This window comes from Dermacentor andersoni, chromosome 2 (genome assembly GCF_023375885.2).
Source record: "Dermacentor andersoni chromosome 2, qqDerAnde1_hic_scaffold, whole genome shotgun sequence".
Classification (NCBI taxonomy): domain Eukaryota; kingdom Metazoa; phylum Arthropoda; class Arachnida; order Ixodida; family Ixodidae; genus Dermacentor; species Dermacentor andersoni.
The window spans coordinates 17,470,305-17,483,167 of NC_092815.1; the positions used below are offsets into that span (position 1 = coordinate 17,470,305).

General features: G+C 43.6%; 1 protein-coding gene and 1 non-coding gene across 7 annotated transcripts in view; one reads left to right on the plus strand and one right to left on the minus strand.

The window, feature by feature from the left end:
• LOC126542835 (mediator of RNA polymerase II transcription subunit 12-like protein) overlaps positions 1 to 11,816 on the minus strand; it is a 232,660-nt gene extending 220,844 nt beyond the window's left edge. For all 6 annotated transcript variants that reach the window (XR_008615000.2, XM_055077484.2, XM_055077485.2 and 3 more), the window contains exons 1-7: positions 7,394 to 11,816; positions 6,986 to 7,048; positions 6,765 to 6,803; positions 6,525 to 6,632; positions 6,121 to 6,204; positions 5,426 to 5,585; positions 1,330 to 1,577 (exon numbers count right to left, since the gene is read on the minus strand). Coding sequence is in view for 5 of the 6 variants with exons in the window: in XM_055077484.2 (XP_054933459.2) it covers positions 1,330 to 1,577; positions 5,426 to 5,585; positions 6,121 to 6,204; positions 6,525 to 6,632; positions 6,765 to 6,803; positions 6,986 to 7,048; positions 7,394 to 7,492 (801 nt within the window). In the remaining variant the exon portion in view is untranslated. The remainder of the gene's footprint in view (positions 1 to 1,329; positions 1,578 to 5,425; positions 5,586 to 6,120; positions 6,205 to 6,524; positions 6,633 to 6,764; positions 6,804 to 6,985; positions 7,049 to 7,393) is intronic.
• TRNAN-GUU (transfer RNA asparagine (anticodon GUU)) lies at positions 7,719 to 7,792 on the plus strand. The gene has a single exon. It is a non-coding gene; the product is annotated as a tRNA-Asn (tRNA).
• Positions 11,817 to 12,863: the final 1,047 nt, after the last annotated feature.

Here is a 12,863-nt window from a genome sequence, read left to right on the forward strand (position 1 = left end):
CAAAACAAAAATGGCATCCGACGGAGCAAGCCGAACGCGCCGAACACAATTCTTTTTCTTCTTCTCGTGAGTACATTACGCACATTGAAATAGTTTCTTCCGTATCAGTAATAAATAATATCGTTAATATCGGCAAGCTTGTGGCAATAACGTAGCCATAACCACTTTGAGGGGACAGAAACAGAGATGGGCGTGCTTAGCTGCTGGTGACAGAAACAGGCACGCTGCGAAAACTGCGGCATTTGTCTTCCCTACTATCTTAATACGGCACGCTTCCGCTATGGGTGGGCGAATATCCTAGCCGTGTTACAAGCGTCGTCGTATGAATAGGGTACACATTATAACGCATCAGTGTAAACCTGGCTACTATCGTTGCCACTCGCGGTTTGTTGCGTGCCCACAAGTGCAGACGAGAAGAATCAAAAAGCGCCTTTTTTGTTGTTGCTGACCAAAATCGTTATAAGGCCTACAAGTCATAAAGCCAAGGCAAGTTTGGTTGTAGCTTTTTTTTCATGGAAGTGCAGAAAGTGATGGAAGAAATGAAATGGGGCATCTGCTTAATTAAGAATGTTCGGCATGTGCAGATCGCTTGGCATGTCTTGGAAGAGTCGTTCGCGTAGCATTCGACAGCATTCGACAGATGGTAAGCGCAATCATCATTAGCTAGGCTTGGAACACGACATATTGCTGTGGCAAGTTCGGGGTGTGATCATTACATGGGAAAGGAAAAAAAATATAATTTTGACGACAAAATTCAGGGGTGCGATCATTACGCAAGTGCAATCATTATGCAAGCAAATACGGTATGTACTGTAGCTTCAGTGCAGAGTACATCACCTTTAACGACAGTCATTAACCAAATCAGCATATTTTAGATGCTGTGGGATGTGTCTGTTTTGTTTTTGACACTGACGTGAAGCCTTGCCTTCATTTATTTTTTAAAATGCATGCTCTTTCATTACCTGCACACATCAATGCTACCAGTGTGTTCTCGAAGTTTTGCTGCTATCACCTTATCTGAGTTAAGTTTATTGATCAGAGGCTCGTAGGATATACTGACGTAGTACAATACAAAGGATGAGGTCCCTCAGTGTGTCTTCAACTCAAAGCTTCGAGTTCATTGGGGAGTTCATGGGGAGCAAGAGCTGCTTCAGTTCCGATTCAGCAATAGCTACTGTGTTTGTCACAATCGTTGCCACCAAGTTGGTTCTTTTCTCTGTGAGCCCAAGTTTGCCCAATATAGTTACTTTTTATTCATTTACTTTCTCGGTCATCCCCTCGTTCCTATTCCACGTGACACAGGACAGATGAAGCAGGTAGAGTACTCACCTCATAAAGGTGCGAGGCCAGGTTGGTACAGTAATGCCACTGCTTGGCAATAGTGGTGTCAGGTGGAATGCTGGGAGCAGCAGGTGTAGCTGCAGGAGGACCAGGACTTGCCCCACCTCCACTACCAGGACCACCTGGTGTGGTCCCACCCCCTCCTGGTGGAGGCGGGGGTGGACCTGTCGGATGGCTATGTTCCACCAGCTTGTGCAGTAGCTCCCGCAGAAATTTGCACAATGACGCAGTCCACTCTGCAGCAAGCAAAAACAAAAGCAGCATGGAATGGATGAATGTGAGCTTAAAACTAAATCCTCGTCATATGATATGCAGCATCATATATTATATGGGAAGGTTTCATTTAAGTCTTGTGAGCAGTCAGAAAGAATGCATTAATTTTGGGGTGACATGGTGTAAGATTAACATTTTTAAATTTCGTGAACAAATACGCAGTGACCGCACAACAAATTGATGCATGGGCAGAACGGGCTGAGCTTCTCATTTCAGACTTCTATTTCATTGATATTTCTTGAAATCCTTGACACAATAATCTGTACGAATAGAGCTCTCTTACTGTAATTGGAAGACCCATCAATCTTGGTTTCTTGTGCTTTTGATGTACAGCAGTGCAACAAGCATAGTAAAGTGGCACTTATCATTCAATTGAAAGGCCTTTTTGATAGCAGTAGGCACCAAAATTATCAAGGCTGTCACATGTATGTGACACCACAGTGTGATGGTCTATAAGCCTCATTTCAGCATTTTATCTGTAACACCTAAACGGTCTGGAAGGCACCAGAATGGTTTGCCACAAGGTAATGTCCATAGTATATCACTTCCAAAAATTGATGTATTGTGTGGTGTGTCATCCAATGCAAATGTCAAGGGACATGGTTATCAGAGAAGATAAACTGAGTTTTGGGAAGTGTCTAAAAGGCATGAATGAATCAAACAATACTGATAACTGAAAGTACACAGTTGCTTGTGCTTGAGTTTATATGCCTGCATGAGCACGCACACGTAAAGGGACACTAAAGGCAAATACTAAGTCGACGTGGACTGTTTAAATACCATTCCAGAATTCCCACAGCACTTGTTTTCTGCCAAGAATAGACTTAGTTAACGAGAAAATTGCATCTGAAGGGTCTGAATACCTTTATCACAACTCAAATCTCCCACCACCCAGCAGGGGAGTGGCGACGTTGCATATGCCATCACCGCCCTTTGCTGCCGTCGGTGAGCAAAATGGCGCCCTACAGACGGCAATACAGTTTTTTGCACGAAACACAAATGCGCGGGCATAGAGAAACTGAGCCAAGACAGAGCGCCGGATTGACTGCTGTAACTGCTTTTGGTCAAGTGACATGGACCGTTCGGGCATCCCACGACATCACATGGAAGTGGAATTCTCTGCTACTTGCAGTTTGTACGAGTTTCGCGAGCTAGCAAAGCCAGTGCAGCACTATGCAATAATGAAATTACTGAAACGCGAATGCGCAGGCAGTTCAAAGTCGAGCGAACACAAGATCTTTCGCTCGCCTGCATCGTTGTCAAAGGCAACGTCAATGAGTTCTTTTTTCTAAAAATGAAATACAACTGGATAAGTAGCATTTTATTTCATCTTATAGTGCAATACAATGATGTTTCTATAACGAGCGGTTGAGTACTAGTGACAGAATTTAAATGAGGAAAGCCTTTGTCATCGGTCAAGTACTTGAATGTACCAGAGGAGCCTGTAATCGTGTCTTGCATTTACCTCAATTTCTCGACTCGGCTCTGTTCACAATATTACGTCTGAGGCTATGTTGCTGCCTGTGATCCCTGCCAGCGTCGGAAATCACCTCAGCTGCTACCTGCCGGTCATCTCCAGCCGATCACCGTTCCTGTGGAACCGAACTTTCATGTTGGATTAGACCTCCTCGGTCCCTTTCTGTCATACTCTGGGAACAAATGGGTAGCCGTCGCAACTGATTACAACCCGATACGCTATCACGCGGGCTCTCCCTACCAGTTGTGCCAATGACGTCGCAGACTATCTCTTGCGTGACATTATCTTACTTCGTGGCGCCCCGCGACAGCTGCTTACTGACCGTGGTCGTAACTTCCTCTCGAAAGTTATCACCGACATTGTGCATTCCTGCTCCATTCAACACAAGCTGACTACCTCATACCATCCTCAAACCAACGACCTGACAGAGCGCTTAAACCGTGCTCTTACTGATATGCTGTCCAAGTACGTTTCCAAAGACCACCACGACTGGGACATTGCCCTTCCTTACGTCACATTTGCGTACAATTCTTCCCGGCACGACACCGCCGGATTTTCTCTATTTTATCTATTGTACGGTTGCGAACCGACCTTGCCCCTACACACAGCACTTCCTCCTGCTGCGATCTCAACAAGCGAGTATACGCGCGACGCCATCGCCCTCGCGGACCATGCCCGCCAGCTTGCCCGTACTCAACTGATGGCCTCGCAAACCACTCAGCAGCGTCAGTGCAACGCCTGCCACTGTGACGTACAGTTTTCGCTTGGTGTGCTCGTGCTCCTGTGGTCGCCCTCTCGTCACGTCGGACTTTCAGAGAAGCTCCTTTCGCGATATACAGGGCCCGACTGCGTGCTCCGGCAGGTGATGCCCGTGACGTACGAAATTGCTCCCGTGCGTCCTCTACTCTGGCATCTAGTGATGCTATACATGTCAGTAGGCTCAAGGCCTACTACATTGCTTCCGAGTCCGGCGTTTAGTTGCTCCGAGACGGCGCTTTTGCCGCCGGGGGTAGTGCTACGGAACAGTATTTGCGATGACAAAGAGGCGAGCAGGGTGAAGACGACGACGATGATTAGAGGCTAGCGCGGGCTGTTGCCTCTTGGCCAAGTGCGGCATATTGCCTTGTAAATATATTTGTATATAGCTTTTCATCGGCGTCTTCCTATGTAACAATATTGACGCTTTAGAGATTCTTGCACACTAATCTATAACTTTAGCTTGACTTAATATTTGCTGCTAATGTCCTTTTAAGCCAGGTTCAGTGTTGCCATAGGACAGACAACAGGTTTACACTGGAAAGGCAACATGCCAATCATGATATGCATGAATCTCCTTGAACAACATGTGCCTTCTCTGAACAGAGCCCTAGATGTGCATCTTTCCAAATTTTTAACAGGAATGTGTGAGCTTGCCTACCAAGTTAATCAGTGCCATTTCACAGAGCAAGCCGGTGTAATGTGCAGGAATATTGTGTACATGCAATGAACAATCTGGTGAAGTGTCCTCTGCTAGGCTGTTCCAATAACAGACTTTGTGTTTGTTGCTTTGTATTTATTATTGCTATCAGTTTTGTTGTTCACGCACCACTAAGAAGAGATGAGAAAACACCAACTGGCACTGCTTGAATGGAATGTAATGCAATATATGCCCACTAGTTATGCCACTTGTGTTTTTTCTCTCTCTTTCTTTTTAAATCTTTCACATAACGGTCATATGGATGCAAAAGAAAGTTGCTCGGAATGTCCTAGCAGAGGGCGCCTGCACTAAACTGTTCATTGAGCACATGCATGTATTCTCATAGATTTTGCCACCATGCTCTATGATACTCCGAGGCTGACACTCGCTTGCTTCTGTTAAAAATTTGTAGGGTGTACATCTCCACATCGCCTAGTTTCACTGTTCATCGCAGATGGACAACGGTATAATTTACAGAACTCAAGTGTTGTGTCTATGATGCTTTGAGCCATAATTTACGAACTTGAACTACTTAAGTGGAAGCCAGTGCACTTTCTTTTCTCCTTCAAGCAAGCTCACAGAGGGTGATGGGAAAACTGTTGCCTCTGCAATATTAATTCACATGCAGCTACATTGCGGATATTATGTGGACTTCACAAAAACATTGAGATTAAAACAGGTGCTGCTGCCAGGCTGAACAGCTGTGACGTGTCCTTCAGACTGCACTCTGAAGCAAGCTCACGCACAGCCAAGAAGTTGCAGTCAGCATGGTAGAACACTTCAGTTGCACAAAATACTTTCATGCAAAAGACCTTACAAAGAATGCCTTCGCAATACGTCCAAATTAGGCATAACGAGAAACATAAGCACAGAAGTACCTTGACAGGGGTCTGGTAGTTGCCGTTTCTTCATTTTTGCTTCAGAAATAGCAACGTGATAAACTGAGGTCATTTTGATAAACCAAGCAGCCCGAAGCATAGGCACTGAAAACTCAAACAGCGTCAAGAAGATTTCTTCCTTTTTGTTGAATATGGGAACCTGGGTAAGAACAAAATGCACAGTGAAGTACAATAAAGAACTAAAAGAACCAAGTACTTATTTCACTTGTCCGAAGTGAATGTACTAAGAAATAACAAGTAGACAATGTCACATGCAAAATTATCTGATGTCAAGTCGCTCAAGTAGAAGTTAATTAGCCCACGAGCTCAACTAGCCCACTTGCTTACTTGCAGCAAAAATGCATTCAAAAGTGAGCATGATAAGAAGCATAGAGGATTCCCAATAGCTTTGGCATGATCACAGGTATAAGAGATCAAAGGTAAATTTACTTTCTCATAGCCAAACACAAACTTACCATGCCTTCAGCAGTCACACTAAAACAATCGCTTCATACATTGACATGCCAGATTGATAGATCAATAGCATATAATTATCATCAACAACCGTATCCCAATACCATGAGAACACTATGTAAATATGTTCACAAGAAAATCTGCATTCTTGCAGAAAAATTGGGAATGTTTGTTCACCAAACTATTGCACAGGGACAGAGTGCCCCAAGACATTTACTCGCCTTCTTCGCCAGGTTGGTAAGTGGTTTAGATCCAGCAAGATCACGAAACCAAGCCTCAATTGCATTCTTGGACCTTGCTGTAACCTGCAAGTTCATTTTTATGTGCAGCTTTACCATGTTTTTCACATACGTTTCAATTAGCAACAAGTTCATAGCAAGGTTAAAATCAGCGATATAATCTACCACATTACAAAACATGACAAGTTAAGCATGCTAGAAACCATGCAGTAGCGCTCAACCTTTAATGACTTAAGTACACTTTGAAGTCTTCATGTGACAGAGGGGTTTCGGAAACACACAGGCACTCTTTAAAATTCTCATCAACATGACCTCAGAGAACAACAACAAGCACACATTTTAACTGATAATAAAAGTGCTATCGATGCTGTGCCGAGGATACTTACTGGCCAAAAATGCTCTTTGGTGTTGATCTGCTGTTTCTTTCGGGACGAATCTTGAATTGTATTAAGTTCTTGTTTCTTAGAAAGAATGGCACTGAAGAAGGCTCCGAACTGAAATGGGATGAGATGGTAAAATGCACCTTATTACCCAAGATTAGCCCTCTCGGCAAAGTAAACTAGACACGCGAAAAAATAAAGGCGTTTTGATTTCAGCTGTTCACATTCAAGAAACAAACGACTTACTTTTGCGGACGTGATGTTGGCATTTCTGGCGGAACCATACTGAAAAAAAAAAATACGTTGAGCAGATTGTTAAATGTAATGTACGCCGTATTTTCGAACAATCACATAGTGAACTAAGAAAAATTGGCGCAATATCCTTAGACGATCACATAAGATAACGGAGAAAAAAATAACCGCAATACCCACGACTGTTAACGGTCGTCATTCGTTCAACTGCTTACCTCGTCGTTGATCTGGGGATTTGTTATGAACCCCTGTTTCACGTTTATAGCGGTGAGCTCATCCTGAAAAAAAGTGGGCAACAGAATTAGGCGAAACGTCCACGCATAGAAGGAAACTTAACAGACACAAGATGTTTTCAAGCTATGCAATAGAGCCTGCTCGAACACAAGGAAGCTCGAACAGAGTGCCCAGAAACACTAAACAGAAAGTAATTCTACTTTCATGTTTGCACAGGCGTTCATTCGCAAAACAACGCGCAATATTGCGAGGAGTACTGCTCGGGAACACGCATCGCAACATAGTGAACAAGCGCACCAAGAGAAAACCGGAGGAAAGAGACTAGGCGCCCAGAAATAACGGCGTCCAATTCGGCAACTTGACTGATGCAGCAAAGAGCTTAGTGTCACCTCTTTTTGTTTCGGATCCTGCGGGTAAACGTCAGGAGGTCCCAATCGTGGCTTTTTAAGGTGCCTCTTCTCAAACAGCCACGAAGGGGCGGCCATCATTGTGCGCTGCACCGCCGGTATCGAAAACGCGCCGACAGGTGTCTATTGTTGTCATAAACGGGCTCGAAATGCTTCTGAAGTTTGCTCAGCAAATATACGTCTGCTGCATCTTTAATTGCTTTCTGCTTCCATGATCTAAAATAATCTAAATAACTATATTAATAAAAACGAATTTTTAAGAATGTTATTGATATATTAAAATGCTATAAGTCGCGACAGTCCGACTGCCTTTGTGGCGCAATCGGCTAGCGCGTTCGGCTGTTAACCGAAAGGTTGGAGGTTCGAGCCCTCCCAAAGGCGGGTGAACTTTTTTTTTCTTTATTGCGCATTAGCACGCACGTTTTATGCTGTTAACAGAACGATGTTGAAACAGGGGCATGTTTTTTTTTGTGTATTGTTTGTGTATGTCAAAGCCGCCAATAAAGAAAAAAAAAAGCATGTTGGGACAGCATTTGGTTCGCTGGTCTGTCTGCAAAGTGCTGCTAATATAACTGGACTAATGGAATCCACCTATTGTCGACACACTGTGGCAGCACAACCTTGTTCAGAACAAGGAAAATTAAATTAAGAATATCTCATACACCTTTTTTTTTTTTTTTCAGCCTGCGTGTGAACATCTTGGAACTGAGAGGTGCATCTGCATTACACTGATGCAGTTTCACTTTTATTCCCTAATCATAGCATCAAGGGGGAGGGGGCCTCCCTTGATGCTAAAAGATATTCTAGGGTTTTATGTGCCAAAACTACAATTTTATTATGGCACACAGGGACTCCAGAATAATTTTGACCACCTGGGCTTTTTAATGTGCACTCAAGGAGTTTCTGCACCCAATGCACACTAGACCGGCATTTCGGCATTTCACCCCCATTGAAGTGCAGTCACCACACCCGGGATACGATCCCGCGCCCTTGGACTTAGTGCAACGCGTTGGCCACTACGCCCCTGGCATTTTTTTTCTCTCTCTCTCTCTTTTCTTTCATGGTATTTATTATGAATATAAGTACTTGCAGAAGGTATTTACATAGCCGCCAGAACAGTCATAGCCATGTGCACACCTACAAGACCAAGACAAACACTTCACAGCACAATTATTACAGTAAACAGTTCTCTAAAAGGGAGGCAAAAGGATATTGCACGGATATCTCGTTGGAAAACTCTTCGATCGTAAAAGTCTTTCAGAAGTGAAACCACCCAAATGAAATGTGACTGCGAAGATACAATTGGTTCTGCATTCCAATCTAACAGGCGAGTTTTCCATAAACTGTGCAATGCCATAAGTAGTCAAAAAGGACAACTTCACATTTAGGTGGCATACGATATCTTATCATATGAGGATTTAAATCAAGATCCTTTTTAAAAGTCCTTTAGGGAATGTCCCCCCAAACAATATGGCATCCTTGCAGTCAACATGCAGTCAACAAAGCAGTGTTCTATAGTTTCTGGTACATTATATACAGAGACAACAGTTAATCAAAGATCCAAAAATGCCTTATCTATACTTAACCAGGTTTTAATAGGTAGCATTTCAGTATGCACTCTGTTGACGAATGTGTTGGAGTGTGGAGAAATAGGCATTTTACAGACTTGCGCAAGCACATCATGTCCAGGTAATCCGACGTACAGAAATCAGTATAACGAATGTTCAACAAGCATATCAATTAGATCTTTGAGAATAAGTATACATTTGAGAAGCTCACTACCAGAAAGCACACTGAGAGGTGCACTTCATCATGCATGAATCCCTGTAGATATGGACATAAAGCAAAATTTGCTGAAATTACTAAATTTGGTAAAATATTCACGAGATTAACTTGCAAGAATGCCTGAAGTAATGGGCAGGAACAGTCTCAAAAGAGTAAGAAATGAGACACGCTACATAAAGGTGAACCAGGCCAAGTCCACCTGAATTAACTGGTCTGAAAACATTGGCACGCCGCCTCATTGGTGCACAAACTGATGAAAAAATAAAGGTTGCAAAGATTCAGTGAAACCGCTGAATGTAAACTCTTGAACAACGGATTATTTGTAGCACATGGAAGAGCTTTGTTGCACACTGTAGCTCTGCCAAATATTCAGAGGTTATGCGGTACGAATGTTTGGTCATAACGCCTTAGGGTTGGTGCCCATTTTCTCTAGTAATATGTACTTAACTTACTGTATTTCCTCGCATAATTTGCACACTTTTTTTGACAATTTTAGAGCTCCAAAAAGGGGTTGCACAAATTACGCGGAGACTTCGCGAACACATCCGAAATAACGTGCAATATGTAGTAACGCGCGCGGTATACACATTAAAAAGAAAATAAGTTATAGCACAATTAAGCGAAAGGTACTTGTTTATTTAACAGAATTAGCATGTAATTTGACCAGCCAGATCCAGTCATGCATGCTCTAGTCGGAACCACTGGTCGGGAGGTCCTACTGGGAATCATTGTCGCAGCCGCTGTCACCGCCCTCCCAAAGCACATCGTCCTCGGTTCTGTCGAGTGCGTTCGACAGCCACCCCATCTTCTTGAAGCTCTTCTCGACAATACTGGAAGAAACCAGGTCCCACGCTGTGAGTATCCACTTGCAGACCGTCTCTAGTGGCGGTCTCTTTATTCTGCCAGTGGGAGTGAGCCCATGCTCTCCGCTGGCCATCCATTCCACGTACATATCTTGCGCACGTAGTCCTTGAAGGGTTTATTTACGGAGACATCCAAGGGCTGCAGAACAGATGTTAGTCCGCTCGGGATAATAGCCAGGTTGGTCCTCATGTTCTGCAACTTCTCCTTTACGCTGTCCACGAAATGGCCTTTGAAACTGTCAAGCACACCAGCAGCGATGGCAGTCGCGGTAAGGCGCCTGCATGGTCGCTTACCCCAGTCAGTGTCGAGCAAGTCGTCCATCAGTTCTTCATTCATACAGCCTTGTTCTTGGGCGCGCATGTAAATACGGCCTTCAACCTTCAATTTCGGCATTGTCTCCCGCTTGAAGATTACGAACGACGGTAGTTTTCGGCCATCAGCTGTCACGGCAAGCATAACTGTGCAGTGTTGCTTTTCACAGCCGGCTGTCTTTACAGGAATGGACGAGACGCCTTTCTCGCTCACTCTTGCAGTAGGTAGGTTATTCACATGGAGAGAGAAGCACAGATAGAGGGAGGAAAACGGTCAAGCAGTTCCGACACCCCGTGATCAGGTTCGCATGTTCGGATACGGTCCCTTGAATATAATATCATAGAATAAAGAACCAACTTATTCTACGGACCGTAGTTTGGGGGCTTCCGGAGAAAAGAACGAAGTTTTCAGAAGAAGGGACTTCGCACTCGCAGCTTGTCTTATGTACAACTGTGCTTGTCTCCGCGGCAAGGGGCGTGGCCGTCCAAAGTCTCCGCGTGCGCGCCCGCGCATGCAAGCTGGCTTGCGCAGGATGGGGAACTCAAAATATACGAGTAAAAAAAAAAATTTTTTTGTAAAGCTGGCTAAATATTAGGGGCACGCAAATTATGCGGGTAAATATATGCATCCAATGGAACACTCAGGTATTTTAGTGGCTCACAAGACCTTTCAGTACCAGCAAACTGTGTCGGCTTAGAGATCCATGAGCCAAACCACAGCCCCAAACATTTACCACAGTTCATTTGTGCACCAGAGATGTGCCGAATTCCTCTATCTTGGACACCACAGTTCTGGTAATGGACTTGTCAGTACAAAAGAAAGCGAGGTCGTCTGCACACGCCAGAACTTTTACTCTGTTCCGTAAATGCTGAAACCATGAATATTACTACAGTTAATTAGGTTAAACATAGTGGTTCTAAGTAAAGGGCAGAAAGTAATGCCGACAAGGGACAACCTCACTTCACAGAGGAACGAATGGACACAGGCTTGGAAAGGTGACCTGTCGTTGTGACTACGCCACCACGGCAGGAGTCTCTACTGATGCTTTCCTGGATCTGCACCCCTGGTACTACATCACACGAAGACTATAACATCTCTTTTTCTTTTTTTTTTTACACACTGCATTTCACGCAATTCAATATGTAAAAGCACAGCTTGGGGCAAACTTAAAGAGCACACAAGAACCACACTTGTCTATCTTCTATTTGGTCTATTTCCTTGTCCCAAGTTGTGCTGATACATACTGAATTATTGTGAACCAACTCATAATGAATTCTCATCCGACACAAAAATATACTTTCAATACGTCCTATCATTGGTATAAACATGTATTTCTTTCATGCCAATATTGCTGAGAAAAGATGTAGTTCGTTGCATAGGCGGAAAGCTTTCTTTTTTCCGAGGATGCGGGGCAACTAGCTTTCCAAACCCCACACACACACATATATATATATATATATATATATATATATATATATATATATATATATATATATATATATATATATATATATATATATCTGGCGTCACTCGGTGGTGCAGTCTTCGTGCAATTGTCGTACACTTTGCTATCACTAATACTGTTTCGCTTTTCCGGCGACACTGCAGCCTCTCTCCGTTTTTTTTTTGTTCTGCGAGTCCGAGTATAAGCACTCCTGCGCATGACTGCTGTTGATTCTGATTTCAAGTAAAACCAGCTTCGCCTCACTTCGGTTACTGAGTGAATTATACAGGGTGCCCCTACTATCATGCAACAACACTTAAAAAGAGAGCAGTTGCGTTACTTGAAGAAAACCCAGTGCATAGTGTTTCCAGTACAGTGGAGTAGCTGCCAGCAATTCTTTCGTTCCTGAAATTTAATTCGACAATTACAATTAATTATGTAATTTGAGAAGTAATGTCCTAATTATCAAAGTGTCAATGAGGCATTTGTAGGCACCCCCAAATGACATCTAACTGCTGTTTTCAGCGACGTACTAATTGCGTGCAATTTTTTTCAGACTGGCAGACAAACCTCACGAAATATAAAAAAATACCCCGTGACAGGTGCTCCCACCCGCATTATAAAGCAGCACCCTCAAATCAGCTGATTGAAAGCAACTGCATTGCAGTCTCTCAAGGCCGACTGATCACATTGATAACAAAAGCCCCTTTGAAACGCGGCCAATGCACCGCTCTGACGACGCACGAAACGTGAAAAGAATGCAATAGGCACAGCACGTTCAAAATTCCCGGCTTTGCTCCCACCGCATCGACTGTGTACGCACGAAGCTATATCTCATGCCAGAAACTTGCTTTGGACCAAAGCCAAATTAATGTGACCATTTTAGTTTTCATGAGAGTGTATGTGTGCTGCAGAAACAGGTTCATGACATAAAATAAAAGCAAAATGAAAAGAACGGGAAGCAGCCCACGTGCTGAGGAAAGGCAAAACTGCTACATTCAAGAAAGCAAATAACCACTTCTGAATGAGCCAAATTGGATATCCTGT